At 43.0% G+C, this 17,388-nt stretch overlaps 1 protein-coding gene across 2 annotated transcripts in view; it reads right to left on the bottom strand.

Moving 5' to 3' along the window:
- The window catches only part of LOC129863327 (fibrinogen C domain-containing protein 1-like), a 256,911-nt gene that overhangs the window by 156,204 nt on the left and 83,319 nt on the right, over nucleotides 1–17,388 (bottom strand). For both annotated transcript variants that reach the window (XM_055935219.1, XM_055935218.1), the window contains one exon: nucleotides 12,602–13,081. In XM_055935219.1, coding sequence (XP_055791194.1) covers nucleotides 12,602–13,081 — 480 coding nt within the window. The remainder of the gene's footprint in view (nucleotides 1–12,601; nucleotides 13,082–17,388) is intronic.

The raw sequence follows: 17,388 nt of genomic DNA on the forward strand, positions 1-17,388 counted from the left end.
CCATCAAAGTGACACACACACACACACACCCTAACTTTGAGATGGTCTATATACCTGTCCAATCAGATCCTTCCTCCTTCCCACACCTCTGGGGCATTCTGGGACAGTTCCTTACTGTGTCATGGGTTGGAACCATTCTCCTGGGGCTCCCCGTTTTGCATGCAGTCAGGGCCAATACTAACCGTGGCACCATAAATCTTGTCCCTGGACACGGGCCAGGGATCACACAGTCATAGATCAGACAGTCATACTGAAGTGTCAGGTGGGGAACAGCGTCTGCATGCACATAAACCACAGAGCAGCGAGTGGCCTGCGTTCGCCTCATCTGAGGGAGGAAATCAATCACACAGGGTTGTGGCTCTGCTCTGCTACCAAGACGTCTCCGTCGCCGCCACCTCCACTTAGCTCCCGCTAGACGCTCGTTGCTACCATCTTGGTCTCACTCTTTAGTCTAGCTCTTTCTCTATATGCTTTCTCTCTTTTTCCCTCTCTATCTCTCTCTCTCGTTCTCCCTTTCTATCCCTCTACGCTGTCTATGGTTTCTCTCTCTCGACGCTCTCTCTTTCTTTCTCTATGCCACTCCCCCCCTGAGTTCTGCATGGCTGAAGCTGGGGCTGTTTCACTGGAGCTGATATGACTTGTACCAAGCTCAAACTGCAGGGATATCATTTTTTTAACAAACACCATTTAAAATGACTTAGAGGGACTTAAGAAGAGGCTTTTGTCCTCTGCAGATTCAATTTGGCCTTCATGTTACTAGTATTTAGACAAGGAAATGGGAAACACAGTGTATTCTGTAGACTAGGTCTGTAGCCAGACAGAAACAACATTTGTCGATCTTCAACACACGTTATACTTTGAGAATCTGCAGAAATATGAGAATGTTTGCATTGGGATCCCAAACAGCAAGTAATTTGTGCTAAAATATAATAGAAATATGAAAACATGAGAAATCATATATGATTTTTTCCCTATTCAACAAAATTGGTGGAATAGGGTTTTAAATGATTGAAATGCGTTCTAAATATAGCAGCAATCATACTTAGTGACAGTCAAAATTGGCACCCTTTCATTTAACTGATGACAGAGAATGTTCTGCCCAGCGTCTTCTGAGCGACGCAGAGACGTCTGCTGACTCGGTACAACTTCAGCTATAAGCACAAAGTGACCAAGCAAAAGTGGTCTTGTTTCAATTCTATTAAATTATTTTTTATTATTTGATATTGAGAGCTCTAAATCCATCTGAGAACATCTCAGTGAGATCAGACTCCTTTTGCTGCAATCGCTAGGTTCTCCCGTTTCATATACAGTATTCCAAGCAGAGTTGCAAGGTTCACAGCTAGCGGAAATCAATCCTTTGTTCGGATCGGCCCGAAAATATACAAATTAGGTGTCCGATTTCACATACTGTATCTCAGCTCAGAGCAGAGAGAGGTATGTGAAGCAGGACAACCAGACCTTTCAAGGAGTACACAGCAATTGATGTTGCACTGTTCACAGAGTGCTCTGTACACAAAACTAATGGATGCAACCGGTCCAGAACCTCTCAAAGTCGCCTACAGTGCTTTCAGAAAATATTCATACCACTTGACTTATTAAACATTTTGTTACAGCTTGAATTCAGAATCGATTCAATATTTTTTTTTCTTACACCCATCTACACACAATACACCATAATGACAGTGAAAACATGTTTTTCTAATTTTTTGCAAATGTATTTAAAATGAAATAGAGACATCTTGATTACGTACCTCTTTGCTGTGACACTCCAAATTAAGTTCAGGTACATACAATTTCCTTTGATCATCCTTGAGATGTCACTACAACTTGATTGGAGTCCACCTGTGGCCAGTTCAATTGTTTGGATATGGTTTAGAAAGAAACACACCTGTCTATATAAGGTCCCACAGTTCCACAGTTGACAATGCATGTCAGAGCAGAAACTACACCATGAAGTCCAAGAGCACACTGGTTTCCATCATTGGGAAATAAAAAAAAATATGGAAAAACCCAGACTCTGTCTAGATCTGGCCGTCCGACCAAACTGAGCGACCGGGCAAGAAGGACCTTGGTAAGGGAGGTGACCATCAACCCAATGACTACACTGACAGAACTACAGAGTTCCTTGGCTGAGATGGGCGAACCTGCCAGAAGGGCAACTGTCTCTACAGCGAATTAGAAATCTGAGCTTTCTGTGAGAGTGGCCAGATGGAAGCACATGACAGCATTCCTGGAGTTTTGCAAAAAGGCACGTGAAAGACTCTGAGATCATAAGGCAAAAGATTATGTGGTCTGATGAGGTGGTGGCAGCATCATGCTATGGGGATGCTTTTCAGTGGCAGGGACTGGGAGACGGGTAAGGACAGAGGAAACAATGAATGGAGCAAAATACAGGAATTTCCTTGATGAGAACCTGCTGGGGTGAATATTTTGGTTCCAACAGGACAATGAGCCCAAGCATACAGCCAAAGCAACTCTGTAATGGCTTCAAAACAAGAACGTGAATGTCTTTGATTGGCCCAGCCAAAGCCCAGACTTGAATCCCATTGACAATCGGTAGAAAGACTTGAAGATTGCTGTTCACTGCCATTATTGAAAGAGATCGTGATACCTCACATCTCAAAATAGGGCTACTTAATGTTAGATCCCTCACTTCAAAGGCGGTTATAGTCAATTAACTAGTCACTGATCATAATCTTGATGTGATTGGCCTGACTGAAACATGACTTAAGCCTGATGAATGTCCTGTTTTAAATAAGGCCTCACCTCCTGGTTACACTAGTGACCATATCCCCCGTGCATCCCGCAAAGGCAGAGGTGTTGCTAACATTTATGATATCAAATTTCAATTGACAAAAAAAAATAAGTTTTCGTCTTTTGAGCTTCTAGTCATGAAATCTATGCAACCTACCCAATCACTTTTTATAGCTACTATTTACAGGCCTCCTGGGCCATATACAGCGTTCCTCACTGAGTTCTCTGAATTCCTATCGGACCTTGTGGTCATAACAGATAATATTCACATGGAAAAGTCCACAGACCCACTCCAAAAGGCTTTCAGAGCCATCATCGACTCAGTGGGTTTTGTCCAACATGTCTCTGGATCTACTCACTGTTACTGGACCTAGTTTTGTCCCATGGAATAAATGTTGTGGAACTTAATATTTTTCCTCATAATCCTGGACTATCGGACCACCATTTTATTACGTTTGCAATCGCAACAAATAATCTGCTCAGAACCCAACCAAGGAGCATCAAAAGTCGTGCTATAATTTCTCAGACAACCCAAAGATTCATTGATGCCCTTCCAGACTGCCTCTGCCGACCCAAGGACGTCAGAGGACAAAAATCAGTTAACCACCTAACTGAGGAACTCAATTTAACCTTGCACAATACCCTAGATGCAGTTGCACCCCTAAAAACTAAAAACTTTTGTCATAAGAAACTAGTTCCCTTGTATACAGAAAATACCCGAGCTCTGAAGCAAGCTTCCAGAAAATTGGAACGGAAATGGCGCCACACCAAACTGGAAGTCTTCCGACTAGCTTGAAAAGACAGTACCGTGCAGTATTGAAGAGCCCTCACTGCTGCTCGATCATCCTATTTATCCAACTTAATTGAGGAAAATAAGAACAATCCGAAATGTATTTTTGATACATTCGCAAAGCTAACTTAAAGCAGCATTCCCCAAGAGAGGATGGCTTTCACTTCAGCAGTAATAAATTCATGAACTTCTTTGAGGAAAAGATCATGATCATTTGAAAGCAAATTATGGACTCCTATTTAAATCTGCGTATTCTTCCAAAGCTCAGTTGTCCTGAGTCTGAACAAATCGGCCAGGACCTAGGATCAAGGGAGACACTCAAGGGTTTTAGTACTATATCTCTTGACACAATGATGAAAATAATCATGGCCTCTAAACCTTCAAGCTGCATACTGAACCCTATTCCAAATAAACTACTGAAAGAGCTGCTTCCTGTGCTTGGCCCTCCTATGTTGAACATAATAAACAGCTCTCTATCCACCGGATGTGTACCAAACTCACTAAAAGTGGCAGTAATGAAGTCTCTCTTGAAAAAGCCAAACCTTGACCCAGAATATATATAATACTATCGGCCTATATCTAATCTTCCATTCCTCTCTAAAATTTGAGAAACTGCTGTTGCACTGCAACTCACTGCCTTCCTGAAGACACAAAATGTATACAAAATGCTTCAGTCTGGTTTTAGACCCCATCATAGCACTGAGACTGCACTTGTGAAGGTGGTAAATTACCTTTTAATGGCGTCAGACCGAGGCTCTACATCTGTCCTCGTGCTCCTAGACATTAGTGCTGCTTTTGATACAATGGATCACCACATTCTTTTGGAGAGGTTGGAAACCCAAATTGGTCTACACAGACAAGTTCTGGCCTGGTTTAGATCTTATCTGTTGGAAAGATATCAATTTGTCTCTGTGAATGGTTTGTCCTCTGACAAATAAACTGTACATTTCGGTGTGCCTACATAGGAGATGAGTAACGTAGGATATGTTGACATTATTAATAAAGTGGAGTTATTTAAAGTGTTACTAGTCATAGTTTTATTAAATCCATTTATTCAATTTATTAATGTGGCCAGTGATTTGAGTCTGTTTGTTGGCAGCAGCCACTATGTTAGTGATGGCTGTTTAACAGTCTGATGGCCTTGAGATAGAAGCTGTTTTTCAGTCTCTCGGTCCCAGCTTTGATGCACCTGTACTGACCTCGCCATCTGGATGATAGCGGGGTGAACAGGCAGTGGATCGGGTGGTTGTTGTCCTTGATGATCTTTTTGATCTTCCTGTGACATCGGGTGCTGTAGGTGTCCTAGAGGGCAGGTAGTTTTCCCCCGGTGATGCGTTGTGCAGACCGCACCACCCTCTGGAGAGCATTGCGGTTGTGGGAAGATCAGCTGCCGTACCAGGTGGTGATACAGCCCGACAGGATGCCCTCAATTGTGCATCTGTAAAAGTTTTTGAGTGTTTTAGGTGACGAGCCAAATTTCTTCAGCCTCCTGAGGTTGAAGAGGTGCTGTTGCACCTTCTTCACCACGCTGTCTGTGTGGGTAGACCATTTCAGTTTGTCCATGGTGTGTACGCCGAGGAACTTAAAACTTTCCACCTTCTCCACTACTGTCTCGTCAATGTGGATGGAGGGAATGCTCCCTCTGCTGTTTTCATAAGTCCACGATCATCTCCTTTGTTTTGTTGACGTTGAGTGAGAGGTTGTTTACCTGACACCACACTCCGAGGGCCCTCACCTCCTCCCTATAAGCCATCTCGTCGTTTTTCGTAATCAAGCCTACCACTGTGGTGTCGTCTGCAAACTTGATGATTGAGTTGGAGGCCTGCATGGCCACGCAGTCATGGGTGAATAGGGAGTACAGGAGAGGGCTGAGAACGCACCCTTGTGGGGCCCCAGTGTTGAGGATCAGCGGTGTGGAGATGTTGTTTCCTACCTTCACCACCTGGGGGCGACCAGTCAGAAAGTACAAGACCCAGCTGCACAGGGCGGGATAGAGACCCAGGGACTCAAGCTTAATGACACGTTTGGAGGGTACTATGGTGTTAAATGCTGAGCTGTAGTAAATGAACAGCATTCTTACATAGGTATTCCTCTTGTCCAGATGGGATTGGACAGTGTGCAGTGTGATGGTGATTGTGTCGTCTGTGGACCTATTGGGGTGGTAAGTATATTGGAGTGGGTCTAGGGTATCAGGTAGGGTGGGGGTGATATGATCCTTAACTAGTCTCTCAAAGCACTTCATGATGACAGAAGAGAATGCTACGGGGCGATAGTCATTTAGTTCAGTTACCTTAGCTTTCTTGGGGACAGGAACAATGGTGGCCATCTTGAAGCATGTAGGCACAGCAGACTGGATAGGGATTGATTGAATATGTCCGTAAACATACCAGCCAGCTGGTCTGCGCATGCTCTGAGGACACGCAGCCTTGTGAGGGTTAACACGTTTAAATGTTTTACTCACATTGGCAACGTAGAAGGAGAGCCCACAGGCTTTGGTAGCGGGCCATGTCAGGGGCACTGTATTGTCCTCAAAGCGAGCAAAGAAGTTGTTTAATTTGTCTAGGAGCAAGAACTCGATGTCTGCGACAGGGCTGGTTTTCTTTTTGTAATTCATGATTGACTGTAGACCCTGCCACATACGTCTTTTGTTTGAGCCGTTCAATTGCGACTCCACTTTGTCTCTATACTGACGCATTGCTTGTTTGATCGCCTTGTGGAGGGAATATCTACACTGTTTGTATTCGGTCATGTTGGTGGTTCGGTCTTTCAGTTTTGCGTGAATGCTGCCATCAATCCATAGTTTCTGGTTAGGGAAGGTTTTAATAGTCACAGTGGGTACAACATCACCGATGCACTTGCTAATAAACTCGCTTTCCGAGTCAGCGTATACGTCAATGTTATTGTCTGAGGCTACCCGGAACATATACCAGTCCACGTGATCGAAGCAATCTTGAAGCGTGGAATCCAATTGGTCAGACCAGCATTGGATAGACCTGAGCACAGGCATTTCCTGTTTTAGTTTCTGTCTATAGGCTGGAAGCAACCAAATGGAGTTATGGTCAGATTTGCCGAAGGGAGAGCATGGGAGAGCTTTGTATGCATTGCAGAAGTTAGAGTAGCAATGGTCCAGAATGCCACCAGCTCGTGTCGCGCATTCGATATGCTGATAGAATGTAGGAAGCCTTGTTCTCAGATTAGTTTTGTTAAAATCCCCAGCTACAATAAATGCAGCCTCGGGATATACTATGGTTTCCAGTTTACATAGAGTCTAGTGAAGTTCTTTCAGGGCCGTTGAGGTGTCTGCTGGGGGGAGGGGGGGGGGGGTTTACACGGCTGTGACTATAATCGAAGAGGATTCTCTTGGTACATAATGTGGTCGGCATTTGATTGTAAGCAATTCTAGGTCAGGTGAACAAAAGGACTGGAGTTCCTGTACGTTGTTATGATTACAACATGAGTCGTTAATCATGAGGCATACACCCCCACCCTTCTTCTTACCAGAGAGATATTTGTTTCAGTCGGCTCGATGCGTGAAGAAACCGGGTGGCTGTACCGACTCTGATAACATATCCCAAGTCAGCCATGTTTCCGTGAAACAGAGAATGTTATGTCATGACGTCGCCTGCTTGGGTAGTGCAAACCCCATCCCCCTCTCCCTGCCTCTGCCTTTCCTACCACAACCCATGCGGTGATCACAGAGAGATGTCGTAAATTCCTGAGAATCTCCTCATGGCCCAACAGTATTAGACAGAGGGTAAACTTTCAGGACAAAGGAATTCTCTTCCACCTCAGAACTTGAGGTACGAACATATTTCATATTCCTGCAAAAGTATGAAAGCTCGGTGGAGAGTCCAGCTATGAACCGGTCCATTTGTCACCACGTGGGAAACTCATGTGAGACTGTGGGACTACATTACCATATCGCTGTTTATATAATAACCTCAGATATGAGGTTTACATCTGTTTGTTGTATAACATGAATGAGTGAGTATGATACTGTTTGTATAATTGTGTAATATGATTTTGGACTGTTTAATTAAGAAAAATACAAATACCTTTTTGATTTGAACTAAATCCAAGGACCGCCCTGAGCCCAGTATGGGTCAGAGACCATGGGACAGCCCCTCTCTGCTATCTGAATAAAAGCCAACTCTAAGAAATTACCATTAGACCATGTTTATCCTCCAAGGAGGAGAACGAAGGTTGAGTATAATTGCTGAATCTTTAACCATACCCGTGGTTAAAACACTTATACGAATCATAACAAGTCTTTGATATTGACTACTAGTCTGCAACTAGGAATTCGGTATCATTGAACGCGAAGAAAGACAACCGCCGAAACAAGCATTCTATAACGAATGTCACTCTGAACAATCCACAATAACTACGACAGAAGGAGCTCCAACAAAACGAACTTCTCTCCAACGATCAAGACGACACACATGAGCGTAAATATATATATATTGATTGCAATTGTTCCCGAATGAGTGAGTGTTCATGTGTAAGGATTAGCATGTCAATTGTTATAATTATGGACTCTGTAGTGAATTCTTAGTCGAACACCATTTTCCCTTTGTCTAACATGCCGGTTCAGCCCACTAGGGCATATTTCTCCTATCATTTCATGTAACTATTTTAAGTTTGTTTGTTTGTTTATGCATTTCTGTGAATTAATTAGTTAGTAATAAATAAATGATTTAAGACAATTGATGTATGGATGACTCATAGTGAAGACTGGGTTCGTGCAGATAATCAACAATTTACGACGTTTGGAATGAGACTAACGTGAGGTAAAAATAAATAAATCATTAATCAGAAGACTATTGATCAGATATGAAAATATCTGAAAGGTTATATTGGGAAATTATAACTTTGTAATCTAATAACTTTCCCTGGTGCCCTCAAATTCATAGTTAATTAGTTACGTTATTACTCAAGTGATAGCGTAATCCCTAATTACAGGAATCTTTGATAAAAACTATACGTCTTCAATTTAACGATAACAAAGACACGACAGTTACAATCTCTGATGTCTCTCTGGAAGGCAACTCGTAACCCTAATTTCATCCACCTTGTTGTCTAGAGATTGGACATTGGCTAGTAATATGCTCGGAAGCGGTGAATGGTGTGCTTGCCTTCTGAGTCTGACCAGTAGGCCGCTCTGTCTGCCTCTCCTGCGGCGACCACATTGTTTTGGGTCAGCCTCTGGGATAAGATGTCCATGTCCAGGGTGGAGGTCTGAACAAAGGATCCGCATGGGGAAAGTTGTTTTCCTGGTTGTAATGTTGGTAAGTTGCCGTTGCTTTTATATACAATAGTTCTTCCAGGGTGTATGTAATAACACTTAAGATTTTCTGGGCTAACAGTGTAAGAAATAACATTAAAAAAATGATCAACAAATCATCAAGCTTTGATCATTTGAATAAGCTGTTTAGTGTTAGGGCAATGACTGAATAGTTTCCTAAGGACCTGAAGCGAGGCGACCATCTCTGTCGGCGCCATCATGATCATTTCTCGGCCCTCCTCATTATCAGGAATCGGACCAAAAACATCCAATACCCAAGACAACTCAAACCTGTAATCGCAACCAAAGGTGCTTCTACAAAGTATTGACTCAGGGTGTGAATACTTATGTAAATGAGATATTTATGTGTTTTCTTTCAATAAATTTGGTACAATTTCATAAACTATGTTTCCACATTACGGTGTATTGTGTGTAAATGTGTAAGACAAAAATGTAAATGCAATCCATTTTGAATTCGAGCTGTAACACAAGAAAATCTGAAATAAGTCAAGTCAAGGTTTCCGAAACTCAGACCTCAGGACCCAAAGGGGTGCGCATTTTGGTTTTTACTTTAGAACTACACAGCTGATTCAAATGATCAACAAATCATCAAGCTTTGATCATTTGAATAAGCTGTTTAGTGTTAGGGCAAAAACCAAAACTTGCACACCTTGGGGTCCCGAGGAAAGAGTTTGGAAAACACTGAGTGAAGGGGTATAAATACTTTCTGAAGGCACTGTAAAAAGGGGACTTTAAACTTCTAATGGCTGATCCCGTTAACGGGATCAACATGACAACAGCCAGTGAAAGTGCAGGGCGCCAAAATCAATAATCTGAGTACAGCGCTCAGAGACCAAAACAAGCCATACAGATACCCGCCATGTTGTGGAGTCAACAGAAGTCAGAAATAGCAATATAAATATTAACTTACCTTTGATGATCTTCATCAGAATGCACTCCCAGGAATCCCAGTTCCACAATAAATGTTTGTTTTGTTCGATAAAGTCCATCATTTATGTCCAAACACCTCCTTTTTGTTTGCGTGTTTAGTTCACAAATCCAAATTCACGAGGCGCAGGCCAGACGAAAAGTCAAAAAGTTCCATTACAGTTTGTAGAAACATGTCAAGCGATGTATAGAATCAATATTTAGGATGTTTTTATCATGAATCTTCAATAATATCCCAACCGGACAATTCCTTTGTCTTTAGAAATGAAAAGGAACGCAGCTAACTCTCACGGGCGCACGCCTGACTGAGCTCATGGCTTTCTGCCAGAACCCTTAGTCAAACAGCTCTTATTCTCTCCCCCTTCACACTAGAAGCCTGAAACAAGGTTCTAAAGACTGTTGACGTCTAGTGGAAGCCTTAGGAAGTGCAATATGATCCCATAGACACTGTATATTGGATAGGCAAAGACTTGAAAACCTACAAACCTCAGATTTCCCACTTCCTGGTTGGATTTTCTTCTCAGGTTTTGCCTGCCATATGAGTTCTGTTTTACTCACTGACGTCATTCAAACAGTTTTAGGAACTTTGAAGTGTTTTCTATCCAAATCTACCAATAATATGCATATCTTAGCTTCTGGGCCTGAGTAGCAGGTAGTTTACTCTGGGCACTTTATTCATCCAAGCCACTCAATACTGCCCCCAGCCATAAGAAGTTAGAGACATATTGTCTTGCAGCACTGGAAGAATCTGCATTTCCCTTCATGTAGATGTTTTTCCATTCCTTGGTTAGCTAGTGTAAATGAGAAGATGGAGTCTCCCAGCTCTGTTAGCTTACAGATATAATACGCTCACATTTTATTAGAACAAACGTTATTCAGAGCGACTTACATGCACAATTAGGGTTAAGTACCTTGCTCAATGGCACATCGACAGATTTTTCACCTAGTCGGCTCAGAGATTCATCCCAGCAATGTTTCAATTATTTCCCCAATGCTCTTAACTGCTACGCTACCTCCCCTCACAGCCCCTCTTCCTCCTAAAATAAAAGGGCTTACTGGGAGCGATACTTTCACAACGCAAAGCCTTCTCCTGCATGTCTTTTTTTTAACCACAACTTTGATCATCCCCATCTCCCCACCAACTCCCACCCCTTCTCCATCCACTGCTTGTGTTCAGTGTTCCTGGTCTGGTTTGAACGTGGGCTTTGATAAAGAGAAGGCCTTTTCCAGCTCTGTTTGAACAGCCAGAGGAACGCCAAAAGTTTCGGGAAGGTTCTCACTAATCCATGTCTTGGTTTCACTTCCTAAATAACACAGTATACAGGCTCCTGCAGCGGTTGCTCAGGGAAGAATCCTCTCTGTTTCCCCTCTCTTCCTCACTTACTTTTTCATTCTCTCTTGTTTTGTGTGTTAATGTGTGAAAGTTAAATATTTCTCAAAAAGATTTTTTGAATTTCGCAATCTGCCTTTTCAGTGGAATGTGGGAGGAGTTCCGCTAGCGGAACCCCGGTGCCAGACAGGTTAATGAGAGAATGAGCAGAGAAGGGGTAGCGAACAGAATGAAAGAGAGCGTTACAAGGGAATCATTTGCCTGGCTTCCCAAACTCCTTGCTCCGGAGGTAAAGCAGCGTTTAGAAAATGTGCTGTAGGCTTTGATACTCTGATTGGTTGGAGATTATCCAATCGTTGATGACTTTGTTTTGCACAACCCCATTTTGACTTCACCACAAACCACATCAACCATGGCAGTCTCAGACTGAAACGTGTAGTGAACGTAGAACTCAGTTTGCGTCATCATCATCATCTTTGTGAGAGAATAAGACGGCGAAGGGGAGAAAGCGAGAGAACGAGAGAAGTGCAGGAGGGAAAGCTTTGTGAAAACATGTCGATTCTGTGTGTAGTTTAATGAAGGCTCAGTTGAACAAATCTATGGAAAATATGGAACATTTGTCAGCTATCTTTTCCCAGTGCTTGGTAATAGGTTTCTTCAGCTCGACAAGTACACATTTTCTCACACTCTCAGGTTACATCCCAAGTGACCAAAATTGTGTTAGGTAGAGGGGAGAGACTGTCAGTCAACACTCACTCTGTCTAACCCACTTCCTGAGCCCTTTCATTCAGCCTGTCAGTCAAGCAGCCTCAGACAGAGACAAATATCCAGTACTGTAAACCCTGTCTGCACTGTATTGTGTAGTATCTTAAGGTCCTGCCCCAGAGTAGTTTTGTCAGGGTGCGCATACGTGTGTCAAGTGAAGTGTGTCAAATAGTGTGTTTTGGGCTGTTTATTAGTGTCTGTTGACTACAGCATTTCTTGAGTGTACTTTTAGTGTACTTTTAGTGTACTTTTAGCAGAGCTTTGATTTACTTTGAAGTATAGGAATACAGTTGGAATCTGTCATTGACACAGACATGGTGGAATGGAATAAAGATAGGAATATAATAAACCACAAGGTTATGAATTCAAATCCCAGGCAGCGACATTTACTCTATAAATGAACATACACAACATGTTGAAAATATTGTATGTTAAAAGAAGTAATTGAACATGTGGGTGTCCCTAACCTGCATTTACTCAAGTAGAGAAATGTTTAGTTCAGGTTACACTTTGACTGAAAAGTTTAGTAAAGTAAAAAAAGGCTGTGGAACCAGTGACTAAATGATCATTAGTTGAATCAACTAGATTCATTTTACAGTGTTGCTCTGTCTGCAGTGTTCAGGTCCTGACCCAAACTCCCCTGTCCTCGTCTCTGAGACACTTGTCTCAGACTAGTGTTGAGTGTGTTTCAGTATGTTAGGCAACATGTCTGTAGCGTGTAGTATCTCACCTGTATGAGGCGTCCTTGCTCTGTCTGCAGTGTGTTCAGGTCCTGTCCCAGACTCCCCTGGCCTCGTCTCAGAGACTCGTAGTCCATTTTCAGCTGACCAGCATGGGCCGACAGTTTAGCCACCTCTTCAGCTAGATTGACCAGCAGTGCCCGGTCCTGACCTTTGACGGACTTCAGGTCGGTGTCGTGGTCGGTCAGCGAGTGGAGCAGCGACGTCTGCACCCCCTCCAGGCGCAGGAAGTTTCCATTGTAGTCAGGACAGTTGGGGTCAATAAATATGTTGATGCGCGAGCCGTCGCCCCTCTCCACAGTGACCAGGGCGTTGGCCTCGTCCTGGTTGGTGGAGATGTGGGGTGGGCCGTCGGACATGGGCGGGGCCTGGTTGTGGTTCATGAAGAGGATGGTGCCGGTTACCGTGACGGCGAGTAGGACGGCTACGAACAGGAGGATGGTGCACAGAAGGTAGCTGCAGCTCATCCTCTATGGAAGGCAGGGACAAAAAGAAAAGTGGAATGTTAGAGCAATATTTTTTTCTGAATCTTTCTGGATATGTCTGTAGCTTTGTCATTTGGTAACCTCTATTTGAAGGTTAGCAGTGTTTACAGGTTTTTAACATTTTAAAGGTGTCACATTTCACAACTCATCGTTTATCAAATAATTTTTGTTAGTAGCAATTTCTCTCTCCTATAACTCATTAACCACCATACACTACTCCTTTATCAAAACCTAATCTGTAACAAAACGCACACATCGAAAGTCTGAAAGTTGGAAGAAGCTCGATATAAGACATGTTTTCTGCAACATGTGTAGTTTTTGAAGAGAAGAAAAGAGATAAGTAGCTTATTGAAGAGAATGTTGAAAAGAGTCCCAGTTTAAAACACCTCTGGGGATAAAACACAGCAGGGAACCAGGTTCAATTCTCACTCCCACTTCAGAGAGACGAGAGAGAAGGGGAGAGAGAGCATTTGAGAGAGAGAAAGTGTGAGAGAGGCATTGAAAGGGAAAGTGTGAGACACAGAAATAAGTGAGTAAGAGATACAGATGAAGATAGAGAGATAAAGTGTGTGAGAAGAGAGAAGAAGCTAGAATGTGCAAGAAATATAGAGAAAGGGAGACAATTTTGACACTGCCATGGTGTCATTAACCAGAAACTAAAAAAAGCTTTTACAATCGGGAGCCATCTTGTCACTCAGGGATACATTGCCATTACCATCTGTGTATAGAGTAGATAGAGGAGAGAGCAGTGTGTCCTACTCTACCATTGCACAATTAACGACCCATATCTCCCTATATCCACCTTCACATTAAACACACTTAATTATACTTATTTCCCAGATAACAATTCTGGAGAGAGAGAACGTTTTTGTAATATTACCCGTAACGTTCCCTGAATGTTTGAGTGTCCAGTTTTCAGTTAATCAGGGTAACATTCTATCTATATTAGCAAAAACCTTCTGAGAACCTTTTAAGCATGTTTTGGTTTAGAGTTTGGAGAACATTCCCTTAACCCATTCACGTCCTTGTAATATATTTACATATTTCTGTTTGGTGAAAATGGATGACATTTGGTGTCAACATATACTGAACAAAAATGTAAATGCAACATGTAAAGTGTTGGTCCCATGTTTTATGAGCTGAAATAAAAGATCCCAGAAATTTTACATATGCATAAAACGCTTATTTCTCTCAAATTGTGTACACACATTTGTTTACATCCCTGTTAGTGAGCATTTATCCTTTGCCAAGATGATCCATCCACCTGACAGGTGTGGCATATCAAGAATCTGATTAAACAGCATGATCATTACACAGGTGCACCTTGTGCTGGGGACAATAAAAGGCATCTCTAAAATATGCTTTTGTCACGCACAATGGCACAGATGTCTCAAGTTTTGATGGATTGTGCAATTGGCATGCTGACTGCAGGAATGTCCACCAGAGCTGTTGTCAATTGAGATAAGATAATTCAATGTAAAATGCTCTACAGCAAGACCCCTCCAATGTCATTTTAGAGAATTTGGCAGTACGTCCAACCGACCTCACCACTGCAGACTACGTTTAACCACGCCAACCCAGGACCTCCACATCCAGCTTCTTCACCTGAAAATACATTTTTATTGGCTGGGCCTGGCTCCCCAGTGGGTGTGCCTATGCACTCCCTGGCCCACCCATGGCTGTGCCTCTGCCCAGTCATGTGAAATCCATAGATTAGGGCCTAATGAATTTATTTCAATTGACTGATTTCCTTATATGAACTATGACTCAGTAACATCCTTGAAATTGTTGCATGTTTCGTTTATATTTTTGTTCAGTATAGTTAGTAGAATTGTCTACAACAGCCACATTGAAGATTTAAGATTGTCATTATCTATCATACTTCCAGTGTAAATCAAAATGGAGATTTTCAGAAAAATTAAAAAAGATTATTATGCATTTTGAAATACATTTAAGAATTACATTGTTTAAAAGCATATAGTTTTGTTATTTGGCATGTTTTATTCCTTAATTGTCCATTGACGCAGTGGTTCTGCTATCTAAGTAACATAATAAAGACATCCCCATCATAATCCAGCAATTTAAGATAGAGATATCAGATGTTTTGCATTGGCTGTGTTTCAATGGTGGCCTTTTTAGGTCTACTCACGAAAAAGTCTGTAGCGTCCGAACGCTCTCTGGAATAGGGAGACTCTAGCGAGCATGATGGTGTTCTCTGTTTTGCTCTACAACCCCCACAAGTGTCACACGATTCGTCTGAATGTAAACCATACAAACAAATAGAAGTATGGAGATAATTTTGTGCCCCAAAAAATAAGGGGTAAAATAACAAAACCTGAACAAATCCTCTCACTGTCAACTACGTTTTTTTCAGAAAACTTAACATGTGTAAATATTTGTATGAACATAGCAAGATTCAAATACTGAGACATAAACTGAAAAAGTTCCACAGACATGTGGAGTTCCACAGACTAACAGAAATAGAATAATGTGTCCCTGAACAAAGGGACAAAAGTAACAGTCAGTATCTGGTGTGGCCACCAGCTGCATTAAGTACTGCAGTGCATCTCCTCCTCATTGACTGCACCAGATTAGCCAGTTCTTGCTATGAGATGTTACCCCACTCTTCCACCAAGGCACCTGCAAGATCCCAGACATTTCTGGGGGGAATGGCCCTAGCCATCACCGTCCGATCCAACAGGTCCCAGACGTGCTCAATGGGATTGAGATCCGGGCTCTTCACTGGCCATGGCAGAACACTGACATTCCTGTCTTGCAGGAAATCACGCACAGAACGGCTGGTGGCATTGTCATGCTGGAGAGTCATGTCAGGATGAGCCTGCAGGAAGGGTACCACACGAGGGAGGAGAATGTCTTCCCTGTAAAGCACAGTGTTGAGATTGTCCGCAATGACAACAAGCTCAGTCCGATGATGCTGTTACACACCGCCCCAGACCATGACGGACCCTCCACCTCCAAATCGATCCCGCTCCGGAGTACAGGCCTCGGTGTAACGCTCATTTCTTCGATGATAAACGCGAATCTGACCATCACCCTTGGTGAGACAAGACCGCACTTTTTGCCAGTCATGTCTGGTCCAGCGATGGTGGGTTTGTGCCCATAGGCAACGTTGTTACCAGTGATGTCTGGTGAGGACCTGCCTTACAACAGGCCTACAAGCCCTCAGTCCAGCCTCTCTCAGCCTATGGCGGACAGTCTGAGCACTGATGGAGGGATTGTGCGTTCCTGGTGTAACTCGGACAGTTGCTGTTGTCATCCTGTACCTGTCCCGCAGGTGTGATGTTCAGATGTACCGATCCTGTGCAGGTGTTCTTACACGTGGTCTGCCACTGCGAGGACAATCAGCTGTCCGTCCTTTCTCCCTGTATCGCAGTCTTAGGCGTCTCACAGTACGGACATTGCAATTTATTGCCCTGGCCACATCTGCAGTCCTCATGCCTCCTTGCAGCATGCCTAAGGCACATTCACGCAGATGAGCAGGGACCCTGGGCATCTTTCTTTTGGTGTTTTTCAGAGTCAGTAGAAAGAACCCATCGAATAGACACATGACAAGATTCACCCGTCTACAACAGCAACACGTGCAGAATAACTACACAAAATTTTCCACAGCTTTGAAAATAGAATTCCTTTTACAGTGTTGCTCTGTCTGCAGTGTTCAGGTCCTGACCCAAACTTCCCTGTCCTCGTCCACTGGAATTCAGTGGTTCTGCAACACACAGACACAAAAGCTTGCTTATTTTTACTAGGCAAGTCAGTTAAGAAAAAAAATATTATTTACAATGACAGCCTACCGGTGAACAGTGGGTTAACTGCCTTGTTCAGGGGTAGAACGACAGATGTTTACCTTGTCTGCTCAGGGATTCAATCAGGCAACCTTTCGGTTACTGGCCCAACACTCTAACCACTAGGCTACCTGCCGCCCCAGCTAACACTGTCAAACGAGCTCGAAGTGAACACCCACAAGCATGCTATCATAGGCTTTGTTCATTTGGCCTACTCACTGAAACAGGAATGGAGGAGCCATTACTATTCAAACAAATGATTCTGTCGAACATGTATCCCAACTTCATTACCTACTTGGGCCCTATAGCCCACGTTGGTTTGCCAATCTCAGAACTCTTTTGAGGCATCAAAATTGAGCAGCGCTAAGAGTCCTGACATCTCGGTTGTGAATATTGAAAATCCAGTTAGAGGGTGCGTTATCAGGGATAGGAGCGTTGACAGATGATGTACAACAACGGTATCTACCATGACACCATGATACCAATAAC

The sequence above is a fragment of the Salvelinus fontinalis genome, chromosome 10 (genome assembly GCF_029448725.1).
Source record: "Salvelinus fontinalis isolate EN_2023a chromosome 10, ASM2944872v1, whole genome shotgun sequence".
Classification (NCBI taxonomy): domain Eukaryota; kingdom Metazoa; phylum Chordata; class Actinopteri; order Salmoniformes; family Salmonidae; genus Salvelinus; species Salvelinus fontinalis.